This window comes from Mauremys reevesii, unplaced genomic scaffold, assembly GCF_016161935.1.
Source record: "Mauremys reevesii isolate NIE-2019 unplaced genomic scaffold, ASM1616193v1 Contig84, whole genome shotgun sequence".
In the NCBI taxonomy this organism is placed as follows: domain Eukaryota; kingdom Metazoa; phylum Chordata; order Testudines; family Geoemydidae; genus Mauremys; species Mauremys reevesii.
The window spans coordinates 163,224-189,042 of NW_024100900.1; the positions used below are offsets into that span (position 1 = coordinate 163,224).

The 25,819-nt window shown below is 47.1% G+C and overlaps 1 protein-coding gene across 3 annotated transcripts; it reads right to left on the reverse strand.

Moving 5' to 3' along the window:
- Nucleotides 1–7,487: 7,487 nt before the first annotated feature.
- On the reverse strand, nt 7,488–19,712 carry LOC120394938 (DELTA-actitoxin-Aeq1c-like). 3 transcript variants are annotated; one of them, XM_039519134.1, is made up of 4 exons: nt 19,444–19,712; nt 15,153–15,510; nt 11,840–12,016; nt 7,488–7,498 (listed from the first exon to the last, which is right to left on the reverse strand). In XM_039519134.1, the coding sequence occupies exons 1-3, from the start codon at nt 19,542–19,544 to the stop codon at nt 11,876–11,878; spliced, it is 600 nt and encodes a 199-aa protein (XP_039375068.1). In that variant the 5' UTR covers nt 19,545–19,712; the 3' UTR covers nt 7,488–7,498; nt 11,840–11,875. The 3 variants fall into 3 exon arrangements, with proteins under 3 accessions (XP_039375068.1, XP_039375067.1, XP_039375069.1); XM_039519133.1 differs by lacking the exon at nt 7,488–7,498 and having other exon boundaries at nt 11,717–12,016; XM_039519135.1 differs by lacking the exons at nt 7,488–7,498; nt 11,840–12,016 and having other exon boundaries at nt 14,343–15,510.
- Nucleotides 19,713–25,819: the final 6,107 nt, after the last annotated feature.

Consider the following 25,819-nt stretch of genomic DNA (forward strand, 5'->3'; position numbering starts at 1 on the left):
CTTCAGTATTGTCAGGGCTAAGACTTACTCCCTGATACATCCTGTTGAGCCAGAGACTAAATCTTACAGTGACATTGTGGAAATCCTGGGGTCCCATTTTTCTCCCAAACCACTGGTAATTGCTGAAAGATATCGGTTCCACAAAAGAGACCAGAAAGAAGATGAAACAGTTGTACAATTTGTAGCAACTTTGAGAAAGCTAGCAGAACACTGTGAATTTAAGGAGATGTTAAATGATGCCCTGCGTAACAGGTTAGTGTGTGGCCTCTACAGTGAAGCTATCGGAGCGCCTATTGACAGAGGCTCAGCTTACCTTACAGGAGGCCATTGATATTGTTGTCTCCATGGAACTGGCTACAAAGGAGGCACAATCCATCGGTGCATCCCCTAGGGTGCATATGGTGTCACAAGAACCTACCCACAAAACTGTGAGATTGTCAGGAATGTTACTGCTATGGTAAGTCGGGTCACCAGGCATCAGAATGCTGGTGTAAGGACCTGGTGTGTCGACACTGTGGGAAAAAGGGATACATTGAGTGTGCCTGTAAACAACAGAAAAAGAGGCCTGTGGTCTGGCCAACCAAAAAGGGAAATCTGCATACCCTAGAGCATACCCAGGCTGGCCAAGGAGATACCTCCTCACAAGAAGAGCCCCTCCATGTTTTGTCTTTGGCAGTGGGTTCACATGAATACTGGGCAACCCCATTGTTGGACAGCCAACTTATACGCATGGAACTGGACACCGGTGCAGCCGTTTTGCTGGTCTCAGAGACTGTATAAAGAAAAGGGTGCCTGATTCAGGGCTGGCTAATCATGGTTCTGCTGCCCTTTACTCATGCAGTAAGAATAACAACTTGTCCTTAGCCCTGCAGTATAGTCACCAATAACCCAACACCAGCCAAAATAGTCACCAGGGCAAAGCAGCCCCACCTGCTGAGCAGCTGGGCAGCGTGGGCGTGTCTATGCAAACCTGGTCTGCTCCCGAAGGATTCCCCCGGCTCATCACTAGATGGCAGGGGAGAGCTCCCTCAGACCATGCTGACACACATTGCAGTGAAGTGATAGATTTTCAAGGATGACAAAATATTTTCCCAGCAGCGTAACTGGATTCCCGTAACTGTGACAAACCTCTTTCACTTTCAGTTTATCCTCTCTTGGACACAGAGGCTGCTCTTCTCAGATCAGGGGTGCCCCTATAAATGATTCCCAGGGTAGGCACATGTATGGTGTGAGCCAGGGAGATCCCAGGTGTCACCACCCACCCCTGTGGAGCCATCCCTGCTTCAGCCACAGGGCCCCACACATCACCCTGCCCAGTACTCTGTACACAGTACTCTTAGCCCCCACTGGGTAGCAGAGCAAGCTGGATGGGTCCATCCTGAGTGGCACCGTAACCTCCACAATGCCACTTGGTTTGGGGGCCCTCTCAAACAAGGATGCGGGGCAAACTGCCCTTGTTGTTACCTTTTGCCAGGGCTGGCTCCAGAGCCCAGTGCGGCAAGCACGCGCGTGGGGCGGCATTTGCCGGCAGGGGTGGCAGGCGGGTCCGGCGGACCTCCTGCAGTCCTGCCTGCGGCAGGTCCACTGGAGCCCCGGGAGCAGCGGACCTGCCGCAGGCACGACTGCGGAGGGGGCGCTCAGCCCATGGCTCTAGTGGACCTCCCGCAGGCATGACTGCGGAAGCTCCACTGGAGCCGCGGGACCAACGAACCCTCCGCAGCTGCGGGAGATCCAGCTGAGCCGCGCGACCAGCGGACCCTCCGCAGTCATGCCCGTGGGAAGTCCACTGGTCCCCCGGTTCCGGTGCACCTCCCGCGCATGACTGCTTGGAGCGGCCAAATTCGTAGAGCCGCCCCTGCCTTTTGCCCCCCAGTGGCCCTGCTGCCAATTATATGCACCATGTGTAACATGCATACAGTTGCAAGTACTGCAGCTCACATGTGCAATGCACAGTGTAGGCTGAAATCGGAGGCCTGAATACGGCAGAGTATGCTGGGTGTTGCTGTGAGGAAGCAACCATTGGACATTTTGCTTGTCAGAGCCCAGAGCTGGGTTCACCTGCACCTCAGCACCATGGGGGCTGCACTGCATGTGGGATAACCTGGAGCTCAGCAGCTGCAGTACCCACCATGCCCTGGTCCAGTGTAGCAGGGAGGGGAAATTCCCCGAGAAGGCGGGAGAGCTGGCCTGGGTGGTGCTGGAGGGACTCAGGGTTGGGGGCACGTGATCAGGGGTGGCCAGGGGGCCAGGGCCCTCTCACTTTTTACTGGCCATAAGGGGACTGGAGTGGGGAGGGGACAGAGAGGAATGAGTGGAGTGGGGGCCTCATGGTAAGAGACAGTGCAAGGGTGAGGGACCAGGGGGAAGGGGTAGCATGGAGGCAGGGCCTCTGGGAGAAGAGGTGGCACAAGGGCAGGGCCTCCGGGGACGGGGCAGTGTAGGGGCAGGAGCTCAGGGAGAAGGGGCAACACATGGGTTCGGGCGCTGTCCTTAGGGACATTCTGCCGTTCCTGCTTGGGGTCACCACAAATCCCAGATCACCGCGCAGTCTCATCTTAGCCATGCTTTGGGCTGTTGCTAGCACAACTAGGGCCGCCTGGGGGGGTGCAAGTGGGGCAATTTGCCCCAGGCCCCGGGCTCCGCAGGGGTCGGGGCAGTCAGGCAACGGAGCAGGGCGGGTTCCTGGGGTGGTGGTTGGGGGTGGGGTCTCTGGGGGATGGTGAGGGGACAAGGAGCAGAATGGGTCGGGATTCTGAGGGGTGGGCAGTCGGGGGCAGGAAGTGGGTGGGGGTTGGATAGGGGGCAGGGCCAGGCTGTTTGGGAGGCACAGCCTTCCCTAACCTAAAGCTCATTCACCAGTTTGAGGTTTGCAGAAGAGCCAAGCTGTTAGCTTTTCCATTAGGGCTCCCATCCCTTGCACTTCTCAAATGCCAAATTATAGTCTATATTTAATTTCAGTGCCATAGGGAGATTCATGTCAGGGGAGGGTGGCTTCACTGAAAATTAGCCACTGGGGGAGGAATCACATGAGAAGATCAATAACCTTTCCAACCCTACCAAGGGAGACCCCCCTCCCCTGCATTCCCTGAGGCTCCAGAGGGTTCAGTGGTTCTCAAACTTTTGTACTGGTGACCCTTTCACATAGCAAACCTCTGAGTGTGACCCTCCCCCCCTTATAAATTAAAAACACTTTTTTATATATTTAACACTATTATAAATGCTGGAGGCAAAGCGGGGTTTGAGGTGGAAACTGACAGCTCGTGACCCCCAGTAATAACCTCGTGACCCCCTGAGGGGTCCCAACCCCCAGTTTGAGAACCCCTGAGGTAATTTAATTTTAACACCCTATGTCCATTCACATGCATGTGCTATTTTGAGCATTTCAGTTTTCACAACATAGGCTCATCCCAGATTTGGAACAAGCTCAAATGCTCAGTTCGTGGAGTATGTACATAAGCTAGACTAAAGACAAGCCCAAAGTAACTGTCACCAGTTTGTGAGGGACCCCATGGAGCCAGTCCCTAGGAAACAGATAAATTCATGGAGGTTAAGTCCATTAATGGCTATTAGCCAGGATGGGTAAGGAATGGTGTCCCTAGCCTATGTTTGTCAGAGGGTGGACGTGGATGGCAGGAGAGAGATCACTTGATCATTACCGGTTAGGTTCACTCCCTCTGGGGCACTTGGCATTGGCCACTGTCGGTAGACAGGATACTGGGCTGGATGGACCTTTGGTTTGACCCAGTATGGCTGTTCTTATATTCTAACCTAAATGAACCCAAAGTTATGGAGACAGATATGAGTCAAGGAAGCCAGCAGATTATCAGAAACCTGGAAAAATCTCTGACTGGTTGGGTTCAGGCGTTTGATCACAAGCTGAGGTGGTTCAAAAAGTTTTGGATTTTTTTTAAGCAGAATTATTTTATTGTTTCTTTAAACAATCAAACACAGCAAGCAGCAGATATTTGGCCACACACTTCTGAAACCTCAAACCATGTTCAGGTTTTGGCAGACTTATTTCAGCTTTTCAATTAAAAAAAACACAACAAATTTTGAAGGAAAGCAGACATTGTCCGTGATTTTATTCTGCTTTTTAAAAACCCCTAGTTTAGATCCAGAAACAGTTTTGACGGCACATATTTGTCCAACCCTTTTAATGAGCTTTAGTGCCTTTTAGCACTAGCTGACGCTGAGAACCAGTGATACCTTGTAAAGAAGTTTTCTCAAAACTGGATTTGTGCCGAGATGCGGAAGGTTTATTTTTCCCAGGGCCGCCCATGGGGAGGGAACAAGTGGGGCAATTTGTGCCAGGCCCCGCAGGGGCCCCCACGAGAATATAGTATTGTACATTTTTTTTATGGAAGGGGCCCCTGAAATTGCTTTGCCCCAGGCCCCCTGAATCCTCTGGGTGGCCCTGATCACAACTCTGTCCCCTCCCCAGGCAGTGCGGGAGCTCTCAGTTCAGATACACTCAGCTCCGCCTCCTGCCCTTCCTTTGGCTCCGTGTTACACTTCCTCACAACAGTGGCTGTTTGGAGCATGTCTATAGGGGTCCAGCCACCTCCCGCTGCCTCCCGCCCCCCGAGGCACACTGAGATGTCAGCCCAGGGCTCAGTTCAACGTGGCTGTGATAAGCGGAGGGGTGAGGTTACATATCAGTTCTTTTTCCCAGACAAAACTAAACACACTGACCCTGAAAACCTCATAACACCATGGCAGTGTAACCCCAAGAACCCCTTTACGCCAACTGGCAAAGGGCACAGTCAACACATCATTGTCAGAATATGTAGCCAAACTGTGTCTTGTAAGGTATTGTAAATATACCTTTGTGGGAGCGGATATGACCATGAGATCTGGTATCTTTGATGCTCACCCTCAGCCCCAGCTGTTTTTACAGCCTGCAGGAGCCTGTAGAAGGGGGGTTGGCCCCCATTGTCTCTAACGAGGTCTGGGATTGTCTTTGGATCCCCCCTGCTGGCAGCCACTAGCCCCTTTCAGCATGACAACATCCATTTAATCCCTCAAACCCAGTAATAAAGATGAAGAACCAAGGCTGGAGAGTTCAATAGGGCTTTTCAGGTCAAAGGATGTCAGTGCATTTACAGATGTAACAAACGGAAATAGAAAATATCCACAGCGATAATGTTGTCCAGTAGGGAGTGCAGCCACCTCTGGGGTGACACATGGACACGGGGCCATGGAGAATCATGAATCTAGAACCAGGAGACTTTCTAGTGTGTGCCATGTCTTCTGAGAACTTTCTAGATTATGTCAGGCTGGTAGGGAGCTTTTAAAAGCCCATGAGAACTTCAGGAAGAGTCACCAGAGCTGGGGTGTGTGTAAAAGGGAATCTTGAGTTTCTCCACTTGTCATTATAAGGGTTATAATGAATATAAATATAAACATTGAAAATACAGGTATTTTCTTTACTGATCTGATATTAGAAAATTGATGCAGGAGTTATTTCAGGACCTACACCAACCACCTTCCCATAGCCACAGTGCTAGGAACATATCCTGAGGTGTCTGAAGTTAATAGAGACAGGCATCTGCTTATAACCATCATGGTGGCACTCCAAAAAATGCAATTTATCGCTTTGACTGCAAAAACACATAGTGTATCCAAACCGGAACAAAAGACTGAAGAGAAATGGACGTGCTGCCTGCATTAGATGAATAACTGACCCACCTGAGAAAACATGGGCCACATGGGATGAATTGAATTTAAAAAATTCATCAACAGAACTTTTAGAAACTCAGTACGAATCCCTACTGGGATGCATAACCTACAATGTGTTGGTTTTGCTGGGCTCCCTGCATTCTGTCTTTGATCTCTTTTATCTAACCCTTACAAAAGGATATCAACAATTCTGTTAATCTTTAATTAGCAACTCCAATACTTGCTTTCAAAAAACAAACATGCAATAAAAACATATAGAAATCCCTGGGGCTGTTACAGCTTCCTCTCCAATTATTCTCGCAGGACAACACATTGTTTTGGGTGTTTTGCTGAGCAAAGCAAGGCCCTACACTCAACTGGCTGAGGTCTCCTGCTAGCCAGAGTGCATGTAGGAAGGGAGCCCTGCTCCTGGGAATCCCTGAAAGTCCTTGGGATCATGGGTAGAGGAGTCCGGGGCCGTGTGAGGGTAAAGAGATTTGATGTTGAGAGGTGCTCAGATACATGATGATGGATAACTTACCTGTGTGTCTTGCTTCTTTTGTGTGTCTATGTGTGTTGGGACTGCTGTTCTGGGGTGCAACATGTGTTTCTCTTCTGCAACCCAGGCCACCTGCGCATCCTTCGGCTGTGTTTGGAATTTGCAGAGCTATTTGCAGACCCTGCACCTCTTTGATGCTGCAGAACTACTTGGGCTGTGGTGGCATTTCTATTTATCATGGACTCTTGGAGCCCAAGTCCTGCTTTGATGTGGCTGTGCCCAAGACACCTGGGTTCTTGGGAGGCTCAGATCCCTCTGCTCCAGCTAGAGGCAACAGGAGCTGCAAGGTCCCAGCACCTCAGGGCTGGTTGTCTCAGAAAAAGAGGCACTTCTTGTGTCCATGTTGCACCACAGTGTCTGATGACTGCTCAGCGGCTCCTCACCCTGGAAAACGGGCTTCATGGTCTCTGCCCCATCTGTGGCCACCTGGCATCCTGCTCACAAAGGAAGTGGGATGAATGGAGCCTGCAGCTGGGCAGCATCAGGTTGAGACCACGGGCTGAATGGAGAATTGTTCTCAGAGCCACAGTGCTACCAGAAAAACTGGGCAAAGTTGTATCTCAAAGGAAAAAACAGCTTTTGAGGAAGCTCTTTGAAAAAGGAGAAAAATTTGTTCTTGCTTGGCAGAAAGGGAGTATTTGTTTTTCTGTTTGGTTTTTGGTTTCTTCTCCCTTCTGCTTTCTGACTTTTTCCCATGGGAAAGTGTGAAAATACTTTTTTAAAAATTTTACTTTTCTCTCACCTCTTTATATTTTTCTTCCTTTTTTTCCTCTTCACTGGAAAAGGCAGGAAAATGAAAATTTTAAAAAAAAGTGAGAGAAAGAGGAAGAACCCTCTCTCCCAAAAAAGAAATTAAGCAAGTTTAAAATGAAAGAAAACTTTATTTTTATTTTACTGTTATTTTCCTCACCTCCTGAGCACTGCTGTACACATAGAAAGAAGGCAGGAGTTTAGGCTTAGAAACAAAGTTAACATTTTGTTGCTTAGAAATTATATTACAAGATTGACGTTTGGATTTTGCAAGGTTAAAATAATTAGTTTTACTGGACTCGTTTTCAGTAAAGTTTCTTTACCTTAGGTTTTTCCTTCGGTGCTTTTTTTAAAAAAGTTTTTTCCTTGTTGAGATTGATTTGATTTGTAAGATTTTAAAAGTGAGTCTTGTAGCAGGATTTTTTTTTCTTTCTGCACCTGCTTTTTATGTATTGTGTTTTTTACCACTGTGATTTGCTAGTACTGCAGACTGTTTACACTTAAAGAGTAGTTTCTGTCACCATCCTCCCTCTTTTGCACATTTGGTTTTGCAAAAGAATTTACTTTATTTTTTTTTAGACCAAAGGAAGGGGTAGAGAAAAAGAAACATTTAGATACAGATTGTTATGAATAAGACACATTTATACTTGAAATATAGCTAGCCAAATTAACAGTTATTTTAGTCTTTGAAGTGACAATCAAATTATTGAACATAGTATAATATTACATAAAAAAAGTCTCTTTTTCATGTCAGGTGGTGATTTTCACTCAGACAATTCAACTACAGGAACTGAGTGTGTAACACACACAGAGTAGATCATAATTGTTAGTTTTAAGAAGCATGTACATTGAAACAACAGAACAAGGTTTACCATTACATAATAAATTTTCACAGAGATTTAACAGCACACAATACAATTCCACATTTTTGAAAAATACACTACAAGATCATTATAACCCTAAGGCCAGTTCCTTTTAGAAAACAGCCAAATAGTTTTAGTAGCTGATAATTACTAAATTAGTCTTAATACACAAAAATCCAAAATTACAGTGGTCTATAAGTAAAAATAAATGACTGAATTTAGACACAGAAACATAATAATGAGGTGTTAGACTGAAATCCTATTACTTAGTCCAATTATAAATTTTAGGGAAAAAAGTTTGTGCTTATGTCTGCTTTGCACATGCAGAATTAAAGAAAAGAAAGAAAAGAAGCAAGTACCCATTAAGGAACTGTCAAAAAAGAAGGAATTCATAAAAATAGAAAGAGAAAAAGCAACACATTTTAATACACTGCATACAGCAGCACGATATTTCAGTTGTTTTCATAAGAGGTTACCTGTCCACATTTTGCATAATTTGTGGAAGCTTCCTGTTTTACCACAGCTAACTGTTTCATAACTGTCTCAACCTCTCTTTGACCTTGTAACATCCTACTGGGTTTTCAGAGTATGTTGTAGCTGAAATTTGTACTGATCTTATCTCTTGTGTTTTATAAACTGCAAGAGAGGAAGCTTTTTCTGTTTCTAGAACCATCAAGCAGCTGCTTGAACACTTTTGTTTTCTTTTCCTGTTTATTTTTGTCCTTTGCCTCTGAGTTATACAAAGAACAAGCAGAACCCAGAAGCATTTCTCAGACTTTGTGTCCCATGCAAATAAAATGCTCCTAAGGTCAATTACATACTTACTACAAAGGATCCATCATCCCATTCTCACTGGCCAAGTTTATTTCTATTTCTTTATAATCAGCTGTTCCGGTACTTCCCATTTCTTAGCATTCCACTATCAGTATGGCTTTGAATCTCATCTATTTCTTATGTATATATATTTCCCCCAAAAGCGCCCGCTGACAGATGTGCTGGGTGTGTTGCAAGATCCACGTATGTCTGTAAGCAGCTAGAATAAACCTCTGCTTTGCCACTGCTTTACTTGTGTTTTGTGATTTCACATTATCAGCCCAACCTGCTCTGCCTTTTTATTGTTTTCCTCCTTTTTGCAATGTTTTTATAATATGATGGTACATAGTAGGTACCAGTAACATAGGGAAAAGTCGGAGAGAGGTCCTGGAGGCCAAATTTAGGCTGCTAGGTGAGAGATTAAAGTCTAGGATCTCCGTGGGAGCATTCTCTGAAATGCTTCCAGTTCCACATGCAGGGCCAGTTAGATGGGCAGATCTGCAGAGTATCAATGCATGAATGAGACAATGGCATAGGGAGGAGGGACTGAGGTTTATTAGGATCTAGGGAACCTTTTGGAAAAGGAGGAGCCTGTACAGGATGGATGGGCTCCACCTAAACCAAAGTGGAACAAGACTCTCGGTATGTAAAATTAAAAAGGTCGTAGAGGAGCTTTTACACTAAGGGCTGGGGGAAAGCAGACAGGCACAGAGAAGCACATGGTTTGGACAGAGACATCCCTTAGGGGAGGATTTATTCTTTCTATATCCCAGTAAAGAGGAGAGGATAGAAGTTGACAAAGTACCGGCAGGAACTGAAGAAAAACAAGTCAGATGAAGAAGAGTCCCATCCAATTACATCACGGGAAGGCAGACAACTAAATATTGACAAATGTTATAAGTGCTTGGTTACAAATGCTAGAAGTTTAAGTACTAGAATGGGTGAACTTGAGTGCCTGGTATGAAATGAGGATACTGGTGGAATGATGATAGTGAATGGGACATGGTAATATCAGGGTACAAAATACATAGGGATGACAGAGTAGGTCGTCCTGGTGGGAGAATGGCACTATATATGAAAGTAGGCATAGAGTCAAATACAATAAAAAACTTAAATGAATCAAACAGAACCATAGAATCTCTAGGGGGAGAAATTCCATGCTTGATAAGAGAATAGTGACTGGAATCTACTACCAACCACTTGACCAGGACGGTTACAGTGACTGTGAAAGGCTCAGGGAGATTGGAGAGGCTACAAAAAACAGAAAACCCAATAATAATGGGGGATTTCAACTATCCCCATATTGACTGCAAAGGAAGAGGAATAGCTCAGTGGTTTAAGCATTGGCCTGCTAAACCCAGGGTTGTGAGTTCACACAGAAGACAGGTAAATACCAGGGTCCCACAAGGATCTGTACTTAAACCATCGCTATTCAACATATTCATAAATTACCTAGACCAGCAGTTCTCAAACTGTGGGTCAGGACCAGACATGCCAAACCCTTGAAAAAAAACCCACAGAAATTGGGCTTGTTATCGGCTTGTGAGTTGCTTGGCTAGTTTTTGGATTGTTTCTTTTTTTTTTCATCCGCTCCTGGGAAGCAGGGCCAAGGGGAGGCAAGCAGGGACCGGGGAGGAGGGAGACAGGGGTGCACAGTGGGCTGACCACAGTCCCAAACTGCACGCCGGGGGGATCCTTTCACATAGTGTTGGGATTCCTAGGAAGTGGCTTATTTTGGCCTTATTTTGAAATGGGATTAGCTTGATTTTTGGCTTACTGTGAAAGTCAGGGTGCTTATTTACTGCGTGAAAGTTGGCAACTGTGGTCAGGACCCCAAAGTGGGTCATGTCCCTGCTTTAATGGGGTCGCCAGAGCTGGAGTTACATTTGCTGGGACCTGGAGCCGATAGCTTCAGCCCTGAGTGGCGGGACTCAGGTTATAGACCCCCCACCCCCAGGGCTAAAGGGCAATGGGCTCAGGCTTTTGCTTTGGGCCCCCCTCCACCCTGGGTGGTGGGGGTTGGGCTTTGGCCCCCCCACCAAGGGTGGCAGGGCTCAGTTGGGTTTGGGTTTTGGTCCCCGCTCCTGGGGTCATGCAGTAATTTTTGTTGTCAGAAGGGGGTCACAGTGCAATGAAGTTTGAGAACCCCTGATGCAGACAAAGGGGTGAAAGTGAGATGGCAAAGTTTGCAGTTGATACTAAATTATTCAATATCGTTAAATCCAAAGCAGACTGCAAAGAGTTACAAAGGGACCCCACAAAACTGGGTGACTAGGCAACAAAATGGCAAACATAATTCAGTGTTGATAAGTGAAAAGTACTGCACATTGGAAAGGATAATCCCACAAATACAAAAAAAAGATGGGCCCTAAATTAGCTGTTACCACTCACAAAAGAGATCTTGGAGTTGTCCTGGATAATTCTCTGAAAACATCCACTCAATGTGCAGTTGCAGTCAAAAATGGAATCAGAATGCTGGGAATCATTAACAAAGGGATAGATACTAAGACAGAAAATATCACATTGCCTCTCTATAAATCCCTGGTACGCCCCCACCTTGAATACTGTGTGCAGATGTGGTCGTCCCATCACAGAAAACATATGTTGGAAATGGAAAAGGTTCAAAAAAGGGCAACAAAAATGATTAGGGGCATGGAACAGCTTCTGTGAAAGGCAAAGAGACAACTGAGGGTATACCCAGGATAAAAAGAAAAGAGACGACTAATGGGGAATAGTGACTACCCAGGATACAATCTGGACTGATGAACTGCTGTGTCCCCTCACCTCTCTAACCGACAGTGCCTTTTACACTGCTATTGTGTGAGTGCTGCAGCCAGACACTCACGAATTACACTGCAGAGGGACACCAGGAAAATCCCAGTCCCAGACTTTTCCCAGGTATGTGTTTCTTGTACTGCCGCGCACCCTCCTGGACAATAGAAGCTCACAGAAAGTCTGGCTTTTATTAATAGAAAATGATATGCACAAATCCTGGTATCCCAAATGGAGTTTCCCCCAACCCTTCCATGCAAACACACTGGTTTAGATAAAACAATAAAACAAGTTTATTAGCTGCGAAAGGATAGACTTTAAGTGAACACAAGTAATGAGACACAAGTCAGAATTGGTTACAAGAAAAATAAAAGTACAATGCAACTAATGCCTAACTTAACAAACTCAAAGCAAGCGCTCTCACCACATGTTCCAGCAGTTCTACTGACTGAACTTTCAGTCAAGATCCCTCCCCTGGTCCAATGCTGCTCCCTTGTCCTGCAGGGGTCCTGGGTGCCATAGGCAGAGAGAAAGGGAGGAATGATTTGGGGCATCTGCCCTTCCTTCTTATTGTCCTTTCTCTTCTCTGAAGCATCTCCAGCTGAGGTTCAGGAGCCAAAAAGACTGTGTGGATGGACACGCCGAGCTATTTCTTTTTAAGATGTATAATTTTCTGGCTGCTCCCCAGACTTGGAATATTTCTTATAAACACCATGTAATGGAATCTTATAACTTTACAAACAATGTTGCTACTCACATTTTATCACGACAATCATGGGTGGCAGATATCATAGGCAGGGGAAGGCTGTGCCTCCCTAAACAGCCTGGTGTGGCCCCGTCCATGCTCCACTCCCAGGCTCCCTCCTGCCTTCTGTTCCCTTCTGTGGCAGGCTGGGGGCTGCAGTGCACACAAGACCCCCAGGCTGAGGCCATGCCACACCATGCCGCCCATCCTCCCGGTGCTGGGACCACGGTGTCCTCCCAGGGCTCCAGGGCTGGGAGTGCTCTGGTCACATCGCCTGCCCTGCACTGGGGCTGGGGATGCTCCATCCGGGCCACCTGCCTGAGACTGGGGGTGCATGGGAAGGCTGGGGGTGTGTGCTCCAGGCTCCAGCAAAGGAGGGGGGCATAAGAGTGGGGCCTTGCACAGAGGGGGAGGGGCTGGGGGCTAGCCTCCCCCAATAGCATGTTCACCCATGAGGAAAATATTGACCAGTGAGTTATGAGTTTTGAAATTTTGTACAAAGATGATTACAACAGTGTGAAAATGGTGAATACAGGGTACAGACCGCCACTGGGGTATGATAGAGGTGTATAAAATCATGAATGGTGCAGAGAAAGCAAATAGGGACGTGTTATTTATCAAATAGGGAAGGGTTTATCTTTTTCCTAACACAAGAACTAGGGGTCACCCAATGAAATTAATAGGCAGCAGGTTTAAAATAAACAAAAGGAAATATTTCTTCACACAACATACACACAACCGGTGAAACTTGTTGCCAGGCGATGTTGTGAAGGCCAAAATTATAATGGGGTTCAAGAAAGAATTAGATAAGTTCATGGAGGATAAAAGGCTACAGTGGCATTACACCCCCCTATTCTTAATAGCAATATTGTTATGATATGATTATGGTAAAACTATAATGTATTTTATGCAAGATAGGTCATGTAAGATATAATTGAAAATATTATAATTCACTGAATATGATTATCCTATTTGTATGCATGTATCATTGTGGTATCTAAAGTTAGGAATATTGTCTATGCTTCTATTACAACTGTGTTTACACCTGGGGAATGCTCACTAGACAGAATGAAATCAATCTAGATAGCTGGCTGGAAAGGGCCATTAGCAAGAATAGGTCTTAGAAGAAGCTAATTTCCCACCGGGAGCCTTCTCGAGGATGCTACAAACAGCCTCTGACTCATGGCTGCTTTGACATGACCAGGTCACCTGGTACAGGACTCCATCCATACCAGTGTTTTTCCACTTACTGGCATGGGAACAAAACTAGAAGACAAAGGGTTCCCACCATATGCAAAAGCTATTTAAGGCAGAGGAGTGACATCATTGTGGTTCTTCACTGACTCCCTGCCCAAAGGAGATGCTTGGAAACACCTGAGAAACAAGGACTGAACTGGGGGAGAAGTGTTGGACCCAGGCTAGAGGCATTTCTGGCCTGTGAGAGAAATACCTGCGGGTTTAAGCTGCAGGCGTGTGCAGCTTGCCCTCAAGAATCTCTACAAACTGCCTAAATCAACAATTAGGGTGAGAATCTGCTACTTATATCCAATCTCTTTAGTTTATTAAGCTTAGACTGTGTTTTTGTGTATTTGCCGGGTAATCTGCTTTGATCTGTTTGCTATCCCTTATAATCACTTCAAATCTATCTTTTCCAGGTAATAAACTTATTTTGTTTTGTCTAAAACCAGCGTGTGAAAATCATAACCTGGGGCAGAAAGCTGTGTACATTCCTCTACACATTGAAGGAGGGGATGAATTTCATGAGCTTACGCTGTACAGTTCCCTGTGCAGTGCAAGACGGTATGATTTTGGGCTTATCTCCCAGAGGGGGGTGTTCACTTGAGTGCTTGGGCAGTTCCTTAGCTTAAGTATTCCCATGCAGAGCTGATCTCAGTGTCTGTATGTTGCTGCAGCTGGGGGTGTCCCTACCTGTGTGTGTGCTGGAGGGGACTTGGGGGCCTGTTTCAGCAGGACAGTGTAAGGGAGCCCACGCTGGTGGGTCAGGAGAGCTCAGTGGTACCCCAGTTCCAGGTTGCACCCTGGAGGGAATCCTTCATAGCTACTAGTCAAGATGGTCAGGGACACACCCCCATGCTCCAGGTCTCCCTAAACTTCTGACTGCCAGAAGCTGGGAGTGGACAACAAGGTGGATTATTCAAAATTGCCCTGTTCTGTTCATTCCCTCTGAAGCATCTGGCACTGGGCTAGATGGACCATTGGGCAGATGCAGTATAGCCATTCTTACATTATGATCTTATCTACTTATCCTTTTCTTTTGGTTTCCACTACAATGTATAACTGTTATTTAAGTTGCTTAGCCAATTATATTTTACCTAGCAAGCACACATGCAATTAAAAACAACCTTGTACAGTTATACCCAAAGGCCAAGCTCTTAAACATATTTCCACTTACAAGAAGTTTAGCTCTTATTTGCTAATAATTCTATATGATCTTTTGTAGCATTACTTTTTGCAAAGCTTTCTGGGAGTTTTCTCACCATGATAAATACTTAAACTTCAGGTCTTCCTATGCCAACTCCTGTTATTTCTGATGTTAAAAAATAAGCAAGAAACAAAACTTTTTTTACAAAATGATGATAAAATGCTGGAGGCGTGGATACTGCCCAGCCTGGGTAGCCAGACATGCCCTAGTCACTAAAAATAGCAGTGTGGACACTGTGGCATGAGCAGCAGCTCAGGCTAGCTGCCTGAGTAAATACCCGGGATGTCAGGTGAGAGTGCACTTGGGTAACTAGCTCTTCCCACCACCCACACCGCTCTGGCCATTCTTAGTGCACTAACATGAGCAGAGCTAGCACATCGCTGTCTACTCAAGCTGGGAGAAAGAAAGTCACTATTTCCCACCAGCAGCCCCCTTGTCTGGCACATTGGGCCATTTCCCTGGGCTGGCAGTGTAGGGCGGGCAGGGATCTTTTTGCTCAATCTGTATTTTAATGATGGATTTATTTTGGTTGGACATAGTGGCCTTCACCTGGATCTTCTCGTTGGTCACCTCCAGCTGGCCATCCAGGACCTCGAGCTTCACTTTCCTGTAGGACTCGCACTTATAGAGTGGGCCCTGGCTGTACATATAATGGTACAGGTTCTCCATGCTTTCAAAGTGCTTCCTGCCAGCAAAGAGCTCGATGGCAAACTCAGTGTTGTAGAGAATGCGGTCGAAGGGGTTGGAGAACATGATGGCCAGGGTGAAGGCGTCGGACTCGTAGCTCAGCACCCCAACGCTCCCACGGGCCGTGTAGCTTGTTTTCACAAACAGACAGCTCCCCGAGGAGCCGGGGGGGATCTGGGGCACAGGGTCTGTCCTGGCCCGGCCGCTGAAACAGTAAGTCCTGGAGGAAAACAACACAGGGTTCCTTCATTACACAACATCCCGAACAATAATTAATAACTGCGTCCCAGCAGCAGGGGAATCCTGACCCTAGGGGATGGGGTGGGTCACAGCCCAGCAGCTCTTAAGCAGAGGGGATGCACAACAGGTCACTGGACAAGAGAGCACAGCCCCACCTCGGCCAGGGCAGCGGGGTCTTTCCTGCATGATCAAGGCACAAGGTAGTGGAGATAAGGTAAGCGGGGCAGGGCTGGCCCCCACCCTCCCACCTGATCTCAGCTGGGCTCTGCCTCCCCCACTGCCCTACTCCCCATCCACACAGCTGCAGCCTGCCTGGCAGGCCCAGATTAACTTTTTGTGGGCCCAATGCCAAACATATTTGTGGGCCCCCATTGGTGAAAGAGGGCATGTGATGGGGGGCGGTCAGCAGAGTGAGGGGCTGGTTGGGGGCAATGAGGCGCAGTGGGAGTGGCCCCTCTCAGCCCAGCACAAGGGCACTGTTTACAAACCCACAACTGCTAGATACACACTGGCCCGCCCAGCTCTGTGCTGCCAGCGTGCCCCTTCCACACTGCCCCCCTGCCCAGTGCCCTGCCCTTATGCCAGTGCCCCCTCACTCAGAGACCTCCCCCACAGAGCCCTATGCCCAGCACCCCCTGCCCAGAGACTCCTCCCACTGACCTCCCACAACTGCACAGCACCCTGCACACCATACTCCCTTCTCAGGCCCCCCACCCACAGATCCCCTACTGTCCAGCTCCCCCTTCACAGTCCCACCATCACAGCTGTACAGCGCCCCATATTCCTGAGGGAATTCTGCATCAAATTCTGTGCATAATATTTTAAAATTCTGATTTTTTTTTACAAGAAAAAAATGTGGAAGCTCCAGCATGGCAGTGGGGAGCACAGGCCACTGGCTGCATGGAGGTGGGAGATCACCCTGCAGCCTCCCCCGGCCCCCCGGGACAGGAACTTGGCAGTGAGGCTGAACCTGACCCTGAGACAGCACAAGGGCCAGGCCTGCCATGGAAACACCCTGGGCCCTGCCCCTTTTGCGCCAGGCGCACCAGATGTGAGCAGGGAGGCTCAGCCCGGCAGCAGGATCCAAGTGCAAAGGGACTTAGTGTGGGGGGATCCAGATGGGGGTAAGAGGGTTCGGGGGGGGCAGTCTGGGTGCGGGCAGCTCAGTGGGGGATCTGGATGCACAAGGAGGTTCCAGGTGAAGGGGCAATGGGAGTCTGCAGGGGGGACCAAGTGAGAGTGGTTGGAGCTCAGCGGGTGTAGAGGAGTCTGGGTGCAGGGATTCATTGGGGTGGGGGTGTAGGTGGTTGGGGCTCAGTGGGGAGGGTGTCTGGGGGGGGACTCATCAGGGTGTTAGAACAGATGCAGGGGAGGTGGGGCTTGTCAGGGTGAGGGTTGGATGGGCCTGCTTAACAGGGGAGCCCCAGCTGCTGCCAAGGGGATCTGCATGCTGGGCCCCCGTCTCGCCTATCTCAGGAATCAGCAACCTTCGGCCTGCCCCATGGCTGACTGGGCCATTTTGTTTACTTGCCGCAACTGCAGGTTCGGCCGATCGCAGTTCCCACTGGCCGCGGTTCGCCACTCCAGGCCAATGGGGGCTGTGAGAAGCCGTGGCCAGCACATCCCTTGGCTTGTGACGCTTCCTGCAGCCCCCATTGGCCTGGAGCGGCGAACCGCGGCCAGTGGAATTGCGGACGCGGCCAGTGGAATTGCGGACGCGGCCAGTGGGATTGCGGACGCGGCCAGTGGAATTGCGGACGCGGCCAGTGGGAGTGCAGACGTAGCAGGTAAACAAACCGGCCCGGCCCGCCAGGGGGCTTACCTGGCAGGCCATGTGCCGAAGGTTGCCAATCCCTGCCCTATCCTCTTCTCTTCCCCATCCCATGTCCCTTCCCCACCACTCTGTCTCCTCCCCATCCCACCCCCATCCTTCCCCACTGCCTCTGTCCCCCTGCCCTGCCTCCCCCGCCCCCCACGGGCACTCACTGTTGTGCAAAATGAAGGATGGCTCCCAGGACAAGGAAGGGAGCTCAACCAGCACTAGGACCCAGAAGGTGGTGTCCAGCTGCAAAGTTCAGGGAGCTGAGCAGCACCTTTTTTTCAGCTGGGCTGTGCAGCTCTGCGGTCACAGAATAGGTCTGCTCGTTCCTCCCCTCTCCCCAAGGCCCCGCCCATGCTGCGGCTCCGCTCTTCCCCCTCCCTCCTGCCAGCAAACAGCTGATCAGCGGCAGGGAGGTGAGGGTGGGAAAGCAGCGAGCTGTGAGAAGAAGCAGGGGAGGGGGAGCTTGGCTGCCCTACTACAGCAGGAGCTTCAGTGCCAGCAGCACCAAGCTTCTGACTCCCGCAGGAGAGAGTGGGGGGGCAGAGAAGAGTGGGCCTGGCCGAGGCCCCCCTGGAGTGTGGGCCCAGCGCCATGGCACCAAATCTGCTACTGCTGCCGGGTGGGAGTGCCTGCTGCAGAGCCTGGGCTGAGGTGCTGGAGCCCAGCAGCTTCCTGCAGGCTCCAGGATTGGGCAAGGAGGAGCCCTCCAGCCTCCGAGATAGCAGCAGCCAGGCTGGATCTAAGGCAGGGGGAGGAGCCAGAGCTGCCCCTCTGGGGCTGCACATGAGAGGGCTGGGCGAGGGGGGCTCTAGGTGGCAGGGTGTCACTTGGGGGGCTCTGGGTTTTTACTGGGTGGCAGGAAGCTCTGGGCATCAGAGTGTTTACTTGGGGGGAAAGAAGAGGGAGTCTGGGTGACAGAGTTTATATTGCAGTTCTGGGTTTCCCTAGAGAGTAGGGGACTCTGGGTGGAAGGATTTTTAGTGGGGGTCACTGGCTTTCACAGTTTTGTAGGGGAGTCTCATCTGGGCTGGATGTGTAATGATCTGACCGTCCAGGGGAATTTAATATGGTTGAGGTGGTGGCCGGTTGGTGGAGTGACCTTCCTGTCAAAATTCCCCTCGGGGCTTTGATTTTGAATTTGGTTGTTTTCTCACAGCTTTGTTGCTAATGTGGACGAGCGCCAGCTGCTTTCCTTTGTTATTTGATGTACAGACCAATGGGTTAATAAAAAACACCTTTGTTTCAATAAATATATTGGGCTACTTTGGGGCTAGTATTTAAATGATGTTGGGCTATTAATGCAGTAGAAATCTGGTAACCCTGAAAACGTTACATGGTCCTGCACGTTATGTTATTAACTAAAGCATTCAGGACTGTACTCAGACACACACACATCATACGGCTGTGTATGAGTGAGTACACATGTACATGTATGTACGTGTTTGTGTGACTATGTGCGGGTGTATACGTGTGAGTGTACATGACAGACACATACATACATGTTTGTGGAGGTGACATCAATGTGAAATAAATACACTGAATACCTTTACATTACTTCACAGGCTTATCACAACATCACCTGCCCCCAGTTCATCTCCCTGGGACTTAGACTTTCCAACCTCTCAAGAAGCTTTCAGGAGCTGTTTCTTCTCAGATCAACTAGCCAGGGAAACATTTCCTTCTTGTCCCTCCCCCCCAAAAAAGTGTGATTTCCCTCCAAACACCCCAACCCTAGTCCTGGACACATTACATAAAATGTCCTGGCTGGAAGGTCCATTACAATCTTGTGCCTCTACAGGGCTAGAAACAGCAAATTCAGCCCAGAGGGCAGCGGGATTTGCAGTGACCCAAAGGGACATACATCACTCACCCAATATGTAAGGGAGAGAGAGAGAGAGAGAGAGGAGGAATATGGGGATAGATAGATAGATAGATAGATAGATGTAGATGATGGGATGTATGGGGACGGATAGACAGACAGACAGATATTCAGTAGCAGACACACACCCCACACCCTGGCACATCTGTATAGACACCAGCTGCAGACTGACTTGGGAAGCCACATGGAGGGGGCTGTGGGAACCTGCTCACCTGGGGTACTCGAGGGTCACATCTCTGGTATTGTTGGTTATCTGGATGCCCACACACCGGCCTACATCCATTAGCGCAATCAGGTCTTCAATGTTGGTCATCTTGCAGCAGTGAGGGATTGTTCAGCAGCAGCTCCTGCAGAGCACCACCAGCACCTCTCTGGGCAGAGCCAACTCGCTGCCCTCCCAGGCCCCAGCCAAGCATTCAGGACCAGCACCAGCTGCGTGTGCTTTCTGCTAGCTGAGGTGCAGCACACGCTTTGCCTGTGGAGCAGGGTCTATAAACGACAGTGGCAGGATGTGAAGATCTCTAGTCATCAGCGTTTCTGCAAAAGGAAGTCCTGTCTAACCAAGGAGGGGGTGGGTCCTCATATTCGAGAAATAGAAATCATTTTCTGGTAATCCACTTCTCCTGCTCCTTACACTACCCATATAGTGCAGGATGGGAGCCCGGGCATCTCTGCAGACAGCTCAATAGGCAGCTACAGGCACAAAGCAAACGTGGTCCTGGATGGACATAGGGAATGGGATGGCGAATATGCTCATGCTATTATCAAAATCAATGGGGCAGCTACACCTGGGTCCTGTGTGCTGAAAAGGAGAAGAATGATGCAGGAAACAGAAAAACCCACGTACAAAGAGAGCTGGGAAAGACAGGGGTAGTCTTTGCTGGAGCCGTAGGCGTAACTAGCAGTGTGAACCAGAGGCTGTGAACCAGAGTAGGCCTGGCCTTGGCAGAATAGCAACAAACCAGTTATTGGCTAACCACGTAAGCATGTTCCTGACCAAGGAGTATGGTACAGGAACACGTAACTACCTACATAAACCCCTCTCTCAGAGATGGTACAGGAATGCACCCACCCTTCATAAGATAAGGATGGGATGACAGGACAATGGATGGGGATGTTTGTTTGAACTCACTGGTACAAGGTGGAGGGTTGGTAACTAGCCACGCCTGGCATGGAACACGTAACTTGTTTGTATCACGGGTAGAAAAGGAGAAGTCATAGGTGGGACATCTTTGGCCAACCAAGGGGGCAGCGTCCTGGTGCATTGACTGGGGCATGGGTCGCTTGCAGGTTTAAACAAGTGTAAATGGTGGATTCCCTGTAACTTGAAGTCTTTAATTCATGATCTGAGGACTTCAGTAACTCAGCCAGAGGTTAGGGGTCTGGTACAGGAGTGGATGGGTGAGGTTCTGTGGGCTGCGATATGCAGGAGGTCAGAGATGATCATGATGGCCCCCTCTGGCCTTAAAGCCTATGAGGCTACAAAACCGAACTGGTACCATTGTCGTGGGCATACATGTGTTCGGGTACCTGTAACCGTGAAGCAAGGGCACTAGGACCGTGCCTCGTCGACAATAAACCTTTGCTACCAAACCGAGCCTGTGGTCTCTCTTAATGAGTCACGTTGAGGTCTGCTGAATTAGCAGGCTGCTCTCTGCTCGTGCAGCTGACACCGGAGCTCCAAGAACAGCAGCCCTGAGCAGCTGTAAGAGCTTATCTCATTGTCTTTTCTCACTGGAAACTCCCCGCTAGGGTAGAGTCAGACAGAGGAACACATTTTACTGGCCAAGTGTTCCATACGGACCTCAATCATTAGGGATGCTAGAGAGAACAAATTGCACCATCAAACTAATGCCCAGAAACTGGTAGACGCTAGTGGATGCAATTGAAATACTCTGATTCCACCCATTTTAATGCCACTCAGGGCAACTCCTGCTGCCTCCAGAGATCATACACCCTTTGAGGTGATGACTGAGCAAACCATGTGAATTCCAAAGCATCTTTTGTGGCATACCAGTGGCACACAGATAGAGGGAGTCAAACTGGAAATCTATCTGCAAGCATTACAAAAACATTTGAATCAGGTTCTCTTGCAGGTAGCTGTTAAATTGGGAAAATCCAAACGGAAGGTAAAAAGTTATTTTGATAAAGGCCAAAGAGAGAATGCTTGGAAAATTGGAAATCAGGTGGTCATATGCTGTACCAGAACACAATTTATGTAACCAATGAACTTGGAAACACTATATTATGAATAGATTCAGGGCCTCTGTATACAGAATCAGAAACAAAAAAAAGGTAAATAAATTCTATCATGTTAACAGAATTAAAGCTGTACCAGAAAAGAAATATTTTTCTACAGGCAGAAGAACCAGAGATGTTAACAATGAAAGAGGAAGTAAAGGATGAGAGAGATTGGGAAAAGAAAGAAAAATGCATGACTTAACAACATTGATACTGTATTACTGCCTTAACACTGCACTTCAAACCGAACAGACAGTTCCAGTACAACAAGAAACAAGAATAGTCAAGACAAATCAGGATTTTATGTTGGAACTGAACTCAAACTTGCCGACTGAGGCTCAGGATGCAAAGATAACAGTGATCTGGCACAAGAACGAATAAAATCACATGAAGGATTGAAAGATGAATGCTTTTCAACTGAAATTTTCTTTGAATGGAATTATCAACCAGCACAAGGACAATTTATATCTAAGTCATGGGATAAAACACTGTTTTCAACATGGACTAATAGTACAACTTTGAAAATACATATGGAGCAGAGTCATACATCAGGTCTGTATAGATTGGGATTACATCTAGTATTGAAGGATAAGTGAGAATTTGTATTGTGGAAAATTATTCCACTGAAAGTTTTCCCCACACCCCCCCCCCCAAAATCTTAAAGGAAGATCAGTGCATTATTTTTTAAAAAAAAAGTTGGTCAAATATTTCTTCCAATCACTCATAACAAATTTTATCAAAAGGTTAAAAGGGTAATAGAATCATAGATTAGGGTTGGAAGAGACATCAGGAGGTCATCTAGTCCACCCCCCTGCTCAAAGAAGGACCAACACCAACTAAATCATCTCAGCCAGGGCTTTGTCAAATCAGGCCCTAAAAACCTCTAAGGATGGAGATTCCACCACCTCCCTAGGTAACCCATTCCAGTGCTTCACCACCCTCTTAGTGAAATAGTGTTTCCTAATATCCAACCTAACCTCCCCTACTGCAACTTGAGATCATTGCTCCTTGTTCTGTCATCTGCTGCCACCCACTGAGAACAGCTGAACTCCATCCTCTTTGAAACCCTCCTTCAGGTAGCTGAAGGCTGCTATCAAATTCCCCCTCACTCATGTCTTCTGCAGACTAAACAAGCCCAGTTGCCCCTGCCTCTCCTCATAAGTCATGTGCCTCAGCCCTCTGATAATTTTTGTTGCCCTCTGCTGGACTCTCTCCAATTTGTTCACATCCTTTCTGTAGTGGGGGGACCAAAACTGGATGCAATGCTCCAGATGTGGCCTCACCAGTGCCGAATAGAGGGGAATAATCACTTCCTTCGATCCAATTAATGCAGCCCAATATGCCATTAACCTTCTTGGCAACAACAGCACACTGCTAACTTAATCCAGTTTCTCATCCACTGTAATCCACAGGTTCTTTTCTGCTGAACTGCTGCTTAGCCACTCGGTCCCCAGCCTGTAGCACTGCATGGGATTCTTCCGTCCTAAGTGCAGGACTCTGCACTTGTCCTTGTTGAACCTCGTCAGATTTCTTTTGGCCCAATCCTCCAGTTTGTCTAGGTCACTCTGGACCCTACCCTACCCTACCCTACCCTCCAGAGTATCTACCTCTCCCCGCAGCTTAATGTCATCCGTGAACTTGCTGAGGGTGCAATCTATCCCATCATCCAGATCATTAATAAAGATGTCGAACAAAACCAGCCCCAGGACCGACCCCTTGGGCACTCCGCTTGATACTGGCTGCCAACTAGACATCAAGCCGTTGATCACTACCCACTGAGCCCGATAATCTAACCAGCTTTCTAAACATCTTATAGTGCATTCATCCAGCCCATACCTTTTTAACTTGCTGGCAAGAATATTGTGGGGGACCGTATCAAAAGCTTTGCTAAAGTCAAGATATATCACATCCACCGCTTTCCCCATATCCACAGAGCCAGTTATCTCATCATAGAAGGCAATCAGGCTGGTCAGGCATGACTTGCCCTTGGTGAATCCATGCTGACTGTTCCTGATCACCTTCCTCTATTCCAACTGCTTCAAAATGGATTCCTTGAGGACCTGCTCCATGATTTTTCCAGGGACTGAGGTGAGGCTGTAGTTCCCTGGGTTCTCCTTCTTCCCTTTTTTAAAGATGGGCACTACTACATTTGCCTTTTTTCCAATCATCCAGGACCTCCCCCGATCGCCACAAATTTTCAAAGAAAATGGCCAATGGCTCTGCAGTCACATCAACCAACTCCCTCAGCACTCTCGGATGCATTAGATCCGGCCCCATGGACTTGTGCATGTCCAGCTTTTCTAAATAGTCCTTAACCTGTTTTTTCACCATTGAGGGTTGCTCACCTTCTCCCCATACTGTGTTGCCCAGGAAAGCAGTCTGGGAGCTCCCCTTGTCTGGGAAGATCAAGGCAAAAAAAAGCATTGAGTACATTAGCTTTTTCCATATCGTCTGTCACTATTTTGCCTCCCCCATTCATTAAGGGTCCCACATGTTCCCTGACCTTTTTTCTGTTGCTAACATACCTGTAGAAACCCTTCTTATTACTCTTCACATCCCTTGCTATCTGCAACTCCAGTTGTGTTTTGGCCTTCCTGATTACACCCCTGCATGCAGGTAAGAAACTTGTTCTTAAATATACCATAAAAGCAAATGAGCAAATGTATTTTGTAAATTGGAAAAAAAAGCTCCCTTAATTAAGGAATCCGGGTGGGAGGATATAAACCATATTACAAGGTAAGGTAAATCTTCACCAAAAAGTAATGGAACCCCATATGGATTATGGAAAAACAAAACCAAATGTCAAAGCTCAGTAGAAAAATGGAGCATTGGTCATATGTAACCTAAATAATGAAAATAAAGGAGAATATGAAGCTTGTATCCAAATTAAGTCATTGGATAGTGGAAAAGTTATTAATAAATATATTAAAATAAAGGTACAAGCAATAGTAATAAAAAAGGATTAGGATTCACAGAACCCTGGGAAATGTCCAGTTCTACAAGAAGGCCCTGTTAGTGGTCTCACAGCTTCATCTATACCAGGGGTATTACTCAATTGAGTGCAGTTTATTCATATCCCCATTGTATTAAATTTATCTAATTGGTAAATGAGTGAATTTAGTATTGTAAGGATACTAAGGTTGCATCTTCCTTTTCATAGGTAAGATTACTGCTTATCAACAACAAGTACAGACTATTACCAATTTAGGTATTAAGATATAAACCAACCTTTATGTTTCCAGAAGAAAAGAAAGAATTAATCCCTTTTAAAGTTTTAAACACTATCACAGGTTTATTTAGTACAAAAGTGCTAATTTGAAATAAGGTTCATGTTAAAAGAATCAAAAAGCAAATCAATTATGTGAGTCAGGAAAAAGCTAACAAAAGTAATTGATCTCATGTTAAAGGAAATTTATGGCTTAGCAAGTGAAAAATGATATACAGTGTGTAATATGCATGTAATAACCAAATTGTTTAATGAAACTCAGAAGAAGATTAATCAATTGATAACATTTAATAATGATCAGAAAAAAAGCATTAACTTGGAAAAGAAATTATTTGTTCATTATATGATGAATATGTAATAGATACTATTGATCATACCTGATAATTCTTGGAACTAAGAGAAATTACCCAAATTAATCAGAGATCAACCAATTTTGAATTGGCATTGTCCACATTGTATTCAAAAACATGGAGGAGAGAAAGTCAATGCCAAACCAAATTTAAAAAAAAACAACATTTGGTTCAATTAGAAACTTGGGATCTGTAGACATCACCTCCAAATCATGACACGTTTATTTAAGCAAAACCTGTGACATTTTACAATCCTTATATGTCTCATTCACATTATCATTACTTGTCCATACAAATAAGGAGGTGTTTGATCACTTAGCTGTCGATTCCGTAGACCACCCATCTATCAGTAATGTATGCAAATCCCTTTGCTGGTGGTGTATCACCAAAATGCCCAAACATGGAAAGTCCCACAGATTGTTTGTTGCTCTCAAAAGAGGCATCAATGGATCTGTGTGTATAATGTGTTTGAAGTAAAGATCCCACTGTGTGGCCAGCTGGAAAGGTACCAATGGCAACGCAACACTGGTATCATGCCCAGTGCAGCTAACCAAACAAAGATCTCTTATGGAATGTGTGGTCTATGACAAAAAGTAACAGTGCTGTGTAGTAACGTATCACAAGGTCATCTTAGATGTATGGTCAGAAATCCAAATTTTTGTTTTTTTTAATCTGCTCCTGGGAAGCAGGGCCAAGGGGAGGCAAGCAGGGACTGGGGAGGAGGGAGTCAGGGGTGCACAGTGGGCTGACCATAGTCCTAAACTGCACGCT